General features: G+C 41.3%; 2 protein-coding genes across 2 annotated transcripts; both read left to right on the top strand.

Moving 5' to 3' along the window:
- The first annotated feature begins 4,760 nt into the window (after nt 1-4,760).
- LOC146575077 (odorant receptor 131-2-like) lies at nt 4,761-8,260 on the top strand. Its single transcript, XM_085275655.1, has 4 exons — nt 4,761-4,981; nt 5,808-5,871; nt 6,172-6,291; nt 7,371-8,260. The coding sequence occupies exons 2-4, from the start codon at nt 5,824-5,826 to the stop codon at nt 8,184-8,186; spliced, it is 984 nt and encodes a 327-aa protein (XP_085131781.1). The 5' UTR covers nt 4,761-4,981; nt 5,808-5,823; the 3' UTR covers nt 8,187-8,260.
- A 1,354-nt stretch (nt 8,261-9,614) lies between these two features.
- On the top strand, nt 9,615-13,893 carry LOC146575076 (odorant receptor 131-2-like). Its single transcript, XM_085275656.1, has 6 exons — nt 9,615-9,922; nt 10,291-10,351; nt 10,650-10,854; nt 11,456-11,594; nt 11,866-12,291; nt 13,419-13,893. Exons 3-6 carry the CDS (start codon nt 10,667-10,669, stop codon nt 13,698-13,700), a joined length of 1,035 nt encoding a protein of 344 aa, XP_085131782.1. The 5' UTR covers nt 9,615-9,922; nt 10,291-10,351; nt 10,650-10,666; the 3' UTR covers nt 13,701-13,893.
- The last annotated feature ends 511 nt before the right edge of the window (nt 13,894-14,404 follow it).

Below are 14,404 nucleotides of genomic sequence, written 5' to 3'. Positions count from 1 at the left end.
ACGCACCTGCTGCATTCCAATGCAGTATGGAAGAAATGCTGGCTCCCCTTCGGGATGAGTGCTGCATCCCATACTTGGATGACATCTTGTGCTACGCCAAGACTTTTGAGGAACATGTGGAAGGGCTGAGGAAAGTCTTGGGAGCCCTGCAGAACTACGGAGTCAAACTCCAGCCGACAAAATGTGACCTATTTAAAAGAGAAGTGAGGTATGTTGGGCGCTTAGTGTCAGCTGAAGGAGTACGCATTGATCCAAAAGATCTCGAGGCAGTGTACGCCCTGAAAAAGGAGACACCTGCCACAGTGGGAGATGTGAGGAGGATCGCTGGGTTCCTGAGTTACTATCGCTCATATATCCAGGATTTCTCGAGAATAGCAAAACCCATCTATGAGCTTTTGCAACCCAAGAAAACCAAAGAGGAGCATCTTCTGGGGAAGGTTACAGGACAGACGGGGAAAGATGCACAGTTACCACCCAAAACACCAGTTGAGTGGGCAGAGAAGCACCAGGGTGCCCTGTGTAAGTTGATTGATATGTTGGTAAACCCCCCTGTACTTGCCTACCCGGATTTTGAGCTTCCCTTCATCCTTCATACAGACGCATCTGATAAAGAACTTGGGGCCGTTCTCTACCAACATCAGAGTGGGAAGCTAAGAGTGATTGGATACGGCTCCCGAACACTGACACCGGCTGAAAAGAATTACAGACTCCACTCGGGTAAGCTTGAGTTTCTTGCCCTCAAGTGGGCTGTCTGCGAGAAGTTCAGGGATTACTTGTTCTATGCCCCGTATTTTACCATCTACACAGATAACAATCCCTTAACTTATGTCATGAGTACCGCCAAGTTGAATGCGGTTGGGTTCAGATGGGTGGGAGAGCTATCAGATTTCAGGTTTGATATACAGGCCTATCCAACCCGCAACAAGAGTGACAAAACTGCAGCTGAAAGGATTTTCAGTGATTATATCCCCAGATTTGGCTACCCTTTAAGGCTGCACCATGATCAGGGGCGGGAGTTCGAGAACGAGCTTTTCCGGACTTGAGCAATGTGGGGCACTTTCGAACAACTCCGTACCACCCTCAGGGCAACCCAGCTGAACGCTTTAATCATACCATCTTGCAGATGCTGAGGAACCTGGGTGAAGAAAAAAAAGAAAGATGGAGAGAGTATCTCCCACAGATGGTTCATGCGTACAATTGCACGCGCCATGAAGCAACGGGTTACTCACCATTCTTTCTGCTTTTTGGTCGACATCCACGAATGCCAGTAGACCTCCTGTTCAAGTTGGTTACTGATGGAGAGCCACAAACTGCAAGAGGTTATGCTGAGAAATGGAAAGAACGAATGACTGAAGCTTACAGGATTGCGTCTGGAAACAGCCAAAAGTCAAGTGATAGTGGGAAGAAACACTATGACCGGCACTTGAAAGGAGTGGTACTCCAACCTGGAGACAGAATACTAGTGTGGAACCTGACTGAGAGGGGTGGTCCTGGCAAGTTAAGGTCCTACTGGGAGAACACCATTTATGTGGTGAAGGAACAGATCAATGACAGCCCAGTGTACAGAGTGACCTCAGAGGCAAAGGGGAAGAAAGTGCGTGTTCTACATCGCAATCTATTGCATCTTGTCAATGAGCTTCCTGTGGACTTGCCTGCTGTAAATAAGGGGGACAGGCCATCCGCTGTCAAGAAAAAGAAACCAAAACCAGCTTTAGGAGAGACAGAGTTTCAACCCCACTCTGACACAAGCTCCGATGAGGATGAGAGTTCAATATATTATGAGTTGAGGTATGATTTGAGGAGTGGGAACAAAGAGGATGCTCTACATACCTGTAACCATACTGTTGGACCCTCAAGAGGAACAGCTGAGTTCAGCAGAGTGGTCAACTGTGGAGCACCTCAGCCAACAGAAGCAACAGATGAACTGAGGGAAACAGGAACGGAACAAGATGGTGGACACCAAAGCACTGAACTTGACAACGACATGGGAGAGGAGGAACATGAGAGGGTACGGGAATCTGGAGTCACTGAAGTGCCTTTCACAGTCGACGAAGGAGAAGTTGGACTGCCGCTTTCAGAAAGGGCACAGTATACACCTAACGTGACCCTGCCGACTAATGAATCAGTTCTAAGAAGGTCTACTAGAGAACGATGGCCTGTTACACATTTCACATATGACACCCTTGGCCAGCCCTCTCTCTGGGTGCATCCATCAGTCAGTTGTGCTGAAGTGCACGAGTCACCAAACACAACACACTACACCATGCCACCATATCCCCTGTTACCTTACTTCCCCCTAGTGCCATATCGCATTCCAACATCTCACTGTGCACACCCAGGCACCTTCCCTCTATATTATAACTGTCCAATCTATACATGTTAGTACACAAGGAATGCGGGTATGTGGGAAGGGGATGTGATTTGAGCTGTTTGAGTAATGAGTATAATGAGTTTTAAAGGGTAAGAGGTTAAATGTCAGGAGCCATTTTCTTTTTGTTGGGGAGTGTGTGACGCCCACAAGTGTATGGTCACAATTGTAATTTTTTTGTGAATTGTTTTTGATGTAAAAGACCCATGGAGGGGGTGAGTGAGTGAGTGATTCGTTTGCTCGCTCTATGATTCAGCAAAGGAGGGAGGGGGTGAGCGAGTCATGAGTGATTCGCTTACGCTTACGATTCAGAACAGGAGGGAGGGGGCTAGTGAGTCCTGAGTGATTCGTTCGCTCTATGATTCTGCACAGGAGGGAGGGGGTGAGCGAGTCCTGAGTGATTCGCTTATGCTTACAAGAAGGGAGGGGGTGAGTAGCTCAAATGTGTTGTTAGCATGTTAGCAGCGCGATGCTACTCTGAACCGAGGAGCTATTTTCTTGATGTGAGCTTCTACTCAGGGTTTTTTCTTCCAGTTCAGAGCAGAAATGCTTTTGTTACGAAACTGGCTGTTGTTTTTTCCCCCCACAATTTTAATTATAAGCTAGATATATTTCTACTAATGGAATTAGTTTGCTAACAGCAACAGGGATGAGTCAGTGAGTCAGTTGGGCTTGTGAATCATGATTCACGAGTCAGTAAAGTGATTCTCAAGTATTGAACGATTTGTTCACGAATCGAACATCACTACCTGTCTCTGCTTTTCTGTTAAAAAAACAGGTTAGTGGTTCAAGTTTGCTCACTGCAATGTACATATAAAGGCAAGAAACCTTTTTCTGTCTTAGTTTAAAGACCGCGAATATTGTGAGAGAGTGTGTTTTCACCGATTGAGAGAACGCTAACTATACCGCCATTTGTAATGGAAGCTGCCATTTCACTCTTAGTCTAAATAGGCAGCTGGTCTTATTACCTGTTTTATTTTGTGACAAACGCAGCTCTTAAGACGCTTCTTTTATCCTGACATTATTGGAAGTTACAGTTGATTAGGACCTACCCAGTACGGGTTGTTTGTTTTTTTTTACGGGTTGTACGGAAGCCCCAAACGCAATTTCATTGTTCTTTGACAATGACAATAAATAAAATAAATACTAAATAAATACTACCCAGTTCTTATGTGTCAAATGTAAATAATCTGATGTATACTGTTTGTGGATGATTGTGAACTGTTTGTGAGCAATGGAAGAATATTTTTGTTTATTGGTTACAAATGTAATATGTTGTTTGAATCTGTTAAAGCATAAGGAATGTATAATGGTATATAAGCGGGTTAATTGCAGTGTTAGTGGTGCTGCACAGAAATGTTTTTGATGCTGAACAGCAGTAGAATTGGTTACAGATTTATTGTAAATAATATACAATGATTATTTTGTAAGTTTATTCTTGCGAGAGTGCAAGGTAACCAAAAGGGTTTGAGCTATGGACCTAATTGAATGTTTGTGTTGTTAAAAGAGAAATGTGTGTGTCTAAATGAAAAGAAAAGGACGTTGTTAAATTCTGATAATAAACCAGACGAGGAAGAGCCTGCAGACCGAACGCAACTGATGTCTCCTGTCTCTGCTTTTCTGTTAAAAAAAAAACAGTTTAAAAACAGACCCCATCGAAGGCCTGTAACATCTGCAACAGTATGAAACTTTATTATTAACTTAATTTGTGTTTTTTATGCTGCAAATAAATAAATAAATACTATTGCTTGATTTTATAAAGCGTATTTCTTTTTTCTGGGGGGGGGGGGCTTATAATTATTCAATGAAAAGAAAATATCCACTGGGATTAGTCAAGAAATTATGAAACATTTTGTATAAATTCCATGTTAATGTGCAATGAAAACACTAAAAGTAAACCAGAAAAAACTCACCACCAGCCTTCAATGATCAGAGGTTAGTTTGGGGTTTACTGTGCATCATGCTTTGGTAATAAATAATAAATAAAGTCCTCTTAGGTCAGAATATGCTTCATTTTCTTCTCTTCTTTTTGGCCTTTTTATCTTATAAATTAAGGATAATGAAAATTGCTGTGACTGATTCATATATTTTTAAGAAACTGTGACAAAGAGCATTCATGCTTCAGACTTGGCCTTTGTTGGGGGATTATACATGACTGGTCCCTTTACAGCAGGGGTGGGCAACTCCAGGCCTCGAGGGCCGTGTCCTGCAGGTTTCAGATCTCACACTGGGTCAACACACCTGAATCAAATGAGGCCTCAGGAGAACTTCAAGAAATGTTGAAGAGGTAATTTAACCATTTAAATCAGCTGTGTTGGATCAAGGACACATCTAAAGCCTGCAGGACACGGGCCTTGAGGCCTGGAGTTCCCCACCCCTGTTTTACAGTAAAAGCAATGAGTTGGTACAGCTGACAGAGATTAACATTTATTTTTCTGTTATTTTTTTAACCATTTGATTTTTTTTTTCAAATCTCATATTTGAGACCATAGCAATCACAGCAGCACCATCACTGTCATCATCAGGAAGCTTTCCCTCCTGTGATAAACACTGAAACGCTTATAAAAGCTCCGCTCTCACACTGCCTGCCTTCTGTGTTTCACCTGCACTCAGGTAGGTCCTCATTAAAATCTCTGCAGTGTGAATTTGTTTGCATGGCAGCAGTTACTCTGTTCCTTTATTTATATGATTTAACTATATTCTATGTTTTAAATGATATTCTAATTTAATGTTTTAAATATTATTTACCTAAATGTAAAATTTGAGGTCATTCACATGTAATGGAGTATTACTACTATTACTAATATTGCCATTCTAGAGGCAGCAACCCCAAGTTGCTCTGATTCATCCATCCAATTTGAATGTATGTGAATGTTAGATAGAAAGTGTGTTTATGGGTAAATGAAGCAATTTGCATAAAGCCCTTTGAGTGCTCAGGTAGACATTTATTAACATTATATGGAATAAAACTGCACTAACTGAAATAAAACCACAATTTTATAACTTTGTGATGAAAAGGAAAGGGCATGGCAGTTTTTGTTTAATCAAATGTTTATTTAAACACAGACCTAAATGAATCTGCTGTTAACATGTATGATATTATAGTTATAGAATAACTGAGAATGGTTTGAGTTTTGGCCGACGCTCATGTCAGACAGGTAATGGGGGAGATCAAAAAAAATCTGATCTGTTAAAGCATCAGCAGCTAAGACTAAAATACAGACTCAGAACAAAGTATGAAATTCATAATAATGTGGCAGTAAAATTGTAAAACTCACAGCTCCTTTATTTTAGGGGAAAGTGTCCACTTTTTAAATCGTGGTATGCAAGATTTTTTTTTTTAACTGATTATTAAAATTATGATACTACTATTAATGTAGTTGTACTAGGATGAGTTATTTAAACAGGTATTGTGTTGTCTGCGTCCATCCTCCCTCAGGTCTCACATGTGAAGAATGAGCTCACTGCTGGGTCTCAGAGGCAACATGACCGTCCCTTATCAGGTTCAGTAAAGCAGCGCCAGTAAATAATTAAATCAGTTAAAATATAAATCTATTTATATTTAAATAAAATCCTCATGTTGATTTACTTTATGGTGTAAACAAATTACTAAAACTTGAAAGTCTGCTCAGTAAAATGTACTTTTATCAAGGCTACAAGAGGAAAATTCAGTCCAGACACTATCACCCAAATAAACAATGAAGATGTTGTTTGCTGTTATTCTCCGTTTCCTGTTTCACGTGTGTGCTAACAGACACCAGAAGCAGATAAACTGAATTTCTTGTCTCTCGTTGCTGGATCAGCTGCTGCTCATCAGAGATACTTTCACCACAGCGTTGGTCAAGAACCTGATCGTGGTTCTGGTCTGGCTCACACTCAGTTACATCAACGGCACCTTGGTGGTCACGTTTTTTAGACACCAGGTAAACACACACACACACACACACACACACACACACACACACACACACACACACACACACACACACACACACACACACACACACAGCAGCTTATTTGTCACATATTATTATTTATCCTGTCATTTATAATTATTAATCCAAAACATGTTATTAATATGATATTTTAGTTGACTGGCCCTGCAGCGCCCACAGAACATACACGTCACACACATGTATGAACTGATAAATGTTTGTTTAGTGCATACTTACAGGGAATTACACTAAACAATTTAAAGATGTCATTATAAGGTCAACACATAGAGAAAAACAGTGACAAAAAAATAAGAAGAAAGTACCAAAACACACGTACAAAGCATGTTTGAAATATAGATACAGCAGAGATTTTGATATTTGATCTTGCTGTTTCAAGAGTGTGTGCTTCACTGCACTCCAGTAAGACACTGAAGGCATTTTGTACTAACAACAGCAGCAAAGACAAAGCTGACCGTGAGTGACATCAGGCACCTGTAAAGGTTTTTTTTTTCCATTCACTCCATATTTGATGATAAGGCCGGTATTATTTCTGCTGCTGAGTGAGTGATACAAAAATTTGGAGGGTTGTAAAAGTTTCTTATTGTTATTCGTCCTTAATGTGTCTAAAAACAGAGGACGTTTTATTTTTATGGAATTTAGAAAAAAGAGTACATGAAACCGCAGCTAATAAAACTGTTTTTGAGGCAGTATTTCCCCCAAACTCTACTTACGCCCGTCACTCTTTTCTTTTCAGTCCATGGAGAAACAAAACTCTACAATAGTCTGAACAAAATCTCTATTGCTGTTAAGCACAGAGTCATTCTGCTTCCTCTCAGCTGCCTCTCTATAGAGGTCGCTGTGACTCTGTTCGTTGGGTAAACTTTTGTCCACAGCTGTGATTTAAAGCTGGAGTTCACGATTAATGTGCATGTCTGGAAATTTGCAGTGAGGTTTGAATGCATCAGATGCAGAAGTGATTCATGTGCCTCTACACCAAACTCACCGAGGAGTGTCACACAGAAGTATCACAGCACAGGACATTTCACTCCTTCTGTTTCCTCCTTCAGACCTTTCATGACGACCCTCGTTACATCCTCTTCATCCACATGGTGATCAACGATGCCATCCAGCTGACTGTCACCATCATGCTCTTCATCCTCAGCTACATCTTCTACAAGATTAACGTCGCCTTCTGCTGCTTCTTCATCCTGGTGGCAGTCTTCACCACCAGAAACACCCCTGTCAACTTAGCTGCCATGGCCATCGAGCGCTACATAGCCATATGCGAACCTCTGCGGTATACCCAAATCTGCACCGTGAGGAGGACCTACATCGTCATCGGGATGATTTGGTTTATCTGTGTGGCTCCTGATATTACAGATCTGTTTGTAACACTTGCAACCGAGTCTCTGAGCTTCTTTCATGAGTCGGTGTTCTGCTTGCGCCAGAATGTGTTCAAAGACCCGATCCTGGCGTACAAAAGGCAAGCCGTTGATATCATCTACTTCTCCTGTGTGTTTCTGATTCTGGTCGTCACCTACTTGAGGATCCTGTTTGCAGCCAGAGCCCTCTCCACAGATAAGACATCAGCCCAGAAGGCCAGGAACACCATCCTCCTCCACGGGGCCCAGCTGGCTATGTGCATGCTCTCCTACGTCTCTCCTAGCGTGGAGGTGGTCCTGCACATCATCTTCCCAGGTTGGATCCTCGAAATCAGATTTGCAAACTACCTGATCGTCTACATCCTGCCCCGTTTTCTGAGTCCAATCATCTACGGTGTCAGAGACAAGAAGTTCAGGGAGTACCTCAGGATGGACTTTCTGAGCAACAGATGCAGAAACAAAGTGAAGAAAGTAACGCCCGAGGACAAAGACCACTTATAGAGACTTGTATAGTGCTTGAAGAAAACCTTTAATTTGCAATGTTTTAATGTGAAAAATAAATACATAAAAATGTATTTTATGTTGACAATCCTGGCAAGTGCAAATATCTAATTTCATGTGGTCTGAATGTGTGAATGTCTCAGAGATTAAGGAGAAAACAAACTGTTCAAAGGAGCGAATGCTTATTGGGGAGGCCACGTCCCAACAAATTAAATCAGGGATAAAAAAAACTCATTTGTGTGGGAGAATAAAGGACAGATTACCCAAGACCATAAAAAATGTTTTTATGGTTTGATATGAAGCACTGACTTTTTCTGTGTTAGCAACAGTTCAGACTCTTTTCTGTTTTTTCAGCTGCAGTTTGGACTCCAGTACAGACGCCTCAAAGAGGTCAGCACATTTCTTTTTCCGCTACACTTTTCGTAAGAGTTGTGTTCACTTTCATTAAGCCAAACCATTTTAAATGTGGCACCGATCTTCAGTGACAGAGATAAACTCCAAACCCAGCATGCAGAGGAAGCACATAGACTAATTTATCCTTCAGGATACTGTTGACACTGCTACACCGAGCAGCACCTCTCCCACATGTACAGTCTCAATGGAAAAAAGCTCCACCTTGTGGCAAAATCTATTCTCTGCTGTAAAACCTACTGAATGAAAACATTCTGAGTTTATTGATGTCTCGGTTTATATTTATTTTACAGAGAAAGGCTGCGTAACATGTTGAAATCTGTGTTTCTCGCAGCAGGTTTCCTGGGGTCATCCTGGTGTACTAACACCTGCCCAGGTTTACTTGATAACCAATGTTGGCCTTTTTCTAATCCTTCGCTAAGACTCGCAGTGAGCAGGAAGTCAGTCAAGCAAAATAATGTTGCTGATTATATTTCTAACACAAATCCAGCTCACCACTGTCTCACAGACTAAAACTGCAGAATGGGACACTGAATGAAATCAAATGCAGCCTGAAGGAAAAGCAAGATCAAAACCATCTGATAAAACCTTTAAAAAAAGTTTCAGCTGACCTCAAAATCTGCTTTTTTAATACAAAAAATTATTTTACCCTCAGATTACGAAAATTAAAACTAGAGCTACATGCTTTTGAAGTCACATCATTTTTGACTCCTCATCACAGGAGATATCAAAATGAATGAAAATATAATACTGAGTCAATTATTCTAAAACCAAAATCTTATTTTTGTTGAGCAACAATTTATATGTATCCCACTTTGAGCATTAATGTCATAGAATATATCCAGATAAACCCACTTCATGACTATGATGAGGAATACAAAAACAAGCTTTGGTACTCTGGATGTTTTATTTGGGTTTTTATCATTGATATCTGGAGTAAAGCTCAAAATGTTAATTTTCAGTGAAACTTTTAAGGGTTATATCATGATGTAGGTTAAATGATCGAAATGAAAGGTCTCGATTTAATCTGCATTTGGACCCAGACATGATTTCTTTTTGTGACAAAATAATTTCCAGCATTTCCATCTTGGTGTGGTTTTTTCTGACTTTATGGTCTTCAGCAGCTTTGGACATGGATATAATGTCTTTACATTAAACACAGCAACATGTTGTAATTGCCTGGCTGCATGACAACAGTGGTGTCCTGTGGTTTGCACCACTCAAAGCTCCAGTTTTGAAATTAGTAATCTGACATCATCCTGTAGAGGACGGATCATATTTAGGGGGCTTATCAGAGCCAGCAGGCCCAGTCAGGGAGTCAGCAGGTGAGAGGCTCTGACGTCTGTCTGTTTAATGTCTTTGCACATCACTCTAGCCTGTGATTGCCATCTCTTGCTATCAAAGCTTCAGGATACATTAATGCAATATTTTAAATATGAATATTTCCTATTTTGTTGGTTTGTAAAGGCTGAAAGTTGTAAAAAGGTTTTTCTTCTGTTCATTTGTATATTTTCTCTGATGATATTAACATATAAAATGTGAATGTTGATGTATCGGCAGTGAAACAGAATAATTTTTTAATCTAATCATCTCTCTTTTCTTAGTGTGTGCATATGAACATAGGTTATGTTGTGTTTGAGTTACTCACAAAAACAATGTTTCTGCACTCTTGAATCTTTTGTTTGTTTTTTAGAAGAGAGAACAGAATTAGAAATGACCTCTGACCTTACTGTAAAGAGCAGATCTGTGCACAGGTGTGTGAAGGCTAACATGTTTCTATCCTCATTATTCTAAAATGTTATTATAGCGTTACCTTTTTCACTATAATACTTGTGCTAATAATAATAATTATAATAATAATAATAATAATAATAATAATAATAAAACATATCCATACCATGTACTTTAACATATTCCAGAAATGTGTCTTTTTTTTTTACTATTGATCAAAGATTTATCATTAATTAAAGATGCAGTGTGTAATTAATAACTGAAGAAGTTCATTAGTATAACTGTTGTATAATTGTAGGTTTTATTTCTTTGCTCCTTCAGACAGTGAGAAGGAGGAGATGCTGGTCATGAACTCCACCTCCACTGGGCCTCTGGACCCGCTGGTGTCAAATACCACCTCTGTCCAGACACAAGGTGTTAAGGAGAGCTTCTCAAGCATTCTGACCAAGAACATAGTGGCCATGCTGGTGTGGCTGGTCCTCAGTATCATCAATGGCAGCATGGTGCACACCTTCCAACGACACAGGTACTCAGAGCCTCAGGGATACACAAAAACGTATTAGAGGACAGCAAAACTCCCAAAGGTTACATTCTTCTGCCTTCTTCCATATTAAAATGTTTTTATTAAGAAAAGATGCACATGAGAAGTCAGATGTTGGACACATTTAACCTTTGAGTCTCGAGTATAATGCTGCATGAAAAGTCTGTTTGATATTATTTACTCTGGTATAAAAGTAATGTGGTGAATTCATATATAGGGACTCTTGCAAGCTCTACCGAGGAAGCACCCTCACCTCAAATGAGGCATTTTCAGCACTGAGAATACATCCAGAGGTGACCCTTCGAACTTGTGTCCAACACACGAGTAAGGGCGAATTCAGTCCAGAGCTCTTATGTGAAAACAGCTTTAGACTTCGCTGCATTAGTCCAGTTTAATCTCCAGTTTAGCAATAAAAAGCCTAAACTGGTTTGAAAAGAGAAAAGGAAGAGACATTTCCTGGAAAATGTTCAAAAATAAGCAGATGAATCCAAAGTAGAAACACTTGCATGTGATGATATGGTGTACACACACAAACATAAACCACAGCATCTGTCTCTCAGCTCTCAGCTCTTTGTTCTGACCCTAGTCTCTTCTACGAGAACCCGCGATACATCATGTTCATCTCCATGGTGATCAATGATGCTCTGCAGCTAACCCTGGTGACAGCTCTCTATGTGATCAGCTACATCTTCAGGAAGATCCATGCCTCTGTTTGCTGCCTTCTGGTAAATCACAGCAGCATCAGTCAAGCCCATCACATATGTGTTGCATGTCATGTCATCCTTCTATGGGATCCTGACTACAGACCATCTAACGTAAACAGAGGAAAGGAAAATTGTGCTGCATCTTCACAGGATCAGTATGAATACTGTTATTATTGATTTATAATCCACAACAGGTAGTAAAGAAGAATATAACTCTGTGATCTACAAATTAACTACTATACACAGTTGTTAACCTTTGTGCTCTCCCTCCACCCTCCTCTCCCATCCTTAGATCATGACAGCGGTCCTCACCACGCGCTCCACCCCTCTCATCCTGGCCGGCATGGCCATGGAGCGCTACATCTCCATCTGTTTCCCTCTGCACTACAGCCAGATGTGTAACATCCCTCGCACTCTCCTCCTCATCTGCGTTATCGTCATCCTCACCATCACCCCGCCCATCACCGACCTCCTCATCACGATCGTCAAGGAGCCTCCGAGTTTCTTCCACACCAAGATTTTTTGTGACCACTCACTTCTTTTTCGTGACCAGTCCATTTACTACAAGAACTGTGTGTTTGACGGGACTTACCTCTCCTTTGTGGCCCTTGCGCTGCTCTACACCTACTGTAAGATCATGCTGACAGCGCAGGCTGTCTCAACAAGCCTCGTCTCTGTGAAGAGAGCCAGGAACACCGTGCTGCTTCATGGGGTGCAGGTGGGTGTCACACCATGAAAAAGCATTTATGAATCGACACCATTCACCAAACATTATCATCTGCCTTTATCACTAGTTCCCCCTTAAATGTTCAAAGATGGTGTGATGAAGAGCAACGAGATTTTTAAACCGTTTACTTAATTCTATCTTGAATTTTAAAAAAAAATTCCCAAAACAACAAACAAGTAGGAGGTGGAGACAGAGTGTGGAAGGTGCCATTTTTAAAAAACTGAGACTGTTGTATAATTGCTCCATTTATCAGGGTACTGCTCAGTTTACTGGGGACAGTTTGTTTCTGGCTGATGGGAAGGAGGCTCTGCCCTTAAATCCATGACGAGCAATGCAGATTTCAAACAGGCCATGGAACAGTAGAGCTGATCTTCACCTTTGTGGGACTTTTGGAGGCATCGTGGGAGTTTGACCGTCCAGTCTACATTGTTTTGTAGATTTGGAGAAGGGTTACAGCCGAGTTCCCCAGAGCCACCAGTCTGGTGTACTGCGAAAATTCATCGGTCTGAGAACCTGATTTTATTCATGAGTGATGGGAAGGTGGAGAGTGAGTTGGACAGGTGGACTGGAACAGCATCAGCAGCAATGTGGGCATTGGAACAGATTTTGATTTATTAGTCCATCTACATTATAACCCTCAGCTATGGCAATGAAATCTGAGTAAGGTCATGAATACAAGCAGCTGAAATGAGTTTGCTTCATATGGGTGCATGGGCTTAGCCTTAGAGATGGAGTGAGGAGCTTAAAGATCTGGAAGGATGTTGGAGTAGAGCTGCTGCTCCTCCATGTTGCATCCTCTTTACAGTAAGGTCAGTTGATGTGGTTCAGGCAGTTGGCCTCCTGGGAATCTGAACTGGAACACCATGTCTTGGCTGTCCTGGAAACACCTTCCAGCTGGAGCTGGAACTGTGGCTGTGGAGAAAAATCTGGAAGACCCGGCTTTGCCCGCTGCCGGTGCAACCAGCAACCTACAAAGAAGCCAGTTTTGCCTCTTTGTCCTTTTTTGTCCCTATTGTTACTTTTACCACATCCCCTGAACAGTTAAAGGAACATATATCTGAAAATATCTGAGTCCAGAGGCATAAATCAGCTTTATCTACACTCTGTTTTTGTTTCAGCTGCTGCTGTGCATGCTCGCCTTTGTGGTTCCCTCCCTTCAGGCGGCTCTGATCTCTCTCTTCCCTCAGCTGAGCCTGGAGATTCGATACATCTTCTTCCTGCTTGTCTACATCATCCCTCGCTTCCTGAGCCCCATGATCTATGGCTTTCGTGATGAGCAGTTCAGGAAGTACTGGACCCGATACCTTTCCTGTCACGAACACAGCGTGACTCTGCTCAGGCTGGTGTCACAGAAAATGAACCCTCAGGTGAAACAATCAGGGAACCTCAGCTCAACCTGACCACAGTCTGCTGCACACAAACAGCCCACTGTGTGATCATTGTTTCACCTGTTTGTCATGCATTCATGGATGGATAGATTTAAATAACATCTATAATAATTAAAGCTCAAAGTGCATGGGCTGATGTGCAGATTAATACATTTCCAGTGAAATCTGTATTTTTTTGTCATCCACGTGTGTTTCTGAATCAAAGCGCGACCGAAACACTGTGAAATTTGTCTATAAAAACTTTTAAACAAATCATAAAGGTAGTTGTGATGTTTTATTCTTGTACAACTAATCCTGAATAAAATAATGCTTTAAGTATCTAAAAGGGCAATCATTTAAAAATATATATGTAATTAACTGCAAAACCATTTTTATATGAATAAAGTTTATATAATTGTGTCGGAACACAAATCAACTGTCAGAGGTCAAAGCAAGAATACTTGTTTTGTTTTAAAGTGAGTGACCCTAAAATTAACCACAGTGATGTCAGCAGTACTGAGCAGATCAGCATCATTCCTAAAACACCAGGTATCAGCTGTTCTCGTGCAGAGGAACTGGACGAAACAGGTCATTTCCTAATATAGCAGAAGCTGGTAGAGCACGAGGCGTAACATGCCGACGTTTTGTCACGTCCCGCGGCGTTCCTGAGGAACACCAAAGGAGACCTTCGGTGTTCTTATGGTACGCGGCGGGTTATGGCTGAAATCCAGTGCAAT

Source organism: Mchenga conophoros, linkage group LG5 (assembly GCF_057382185.1).
Source record: "Mchenga conophoros isolate Kocher_MC1m ecotype Shallow Benthic linkage group LG5, M_conophoros_male_GT1.1, whole genome shotgun sequence".
NCBI classification, from domain to species: domain Eukaryota; kingdom Metazoa; phylum Chordata; class Actinopteri; order Cichliformes; family Cichlidae; genus Mchenga; species Mchenga conophoros.
The sequence above is the reverse complement of the archived record's forward strand: the minus strand, read 5'-3'. Positions and strand labels throughout refer to the sequence as shown.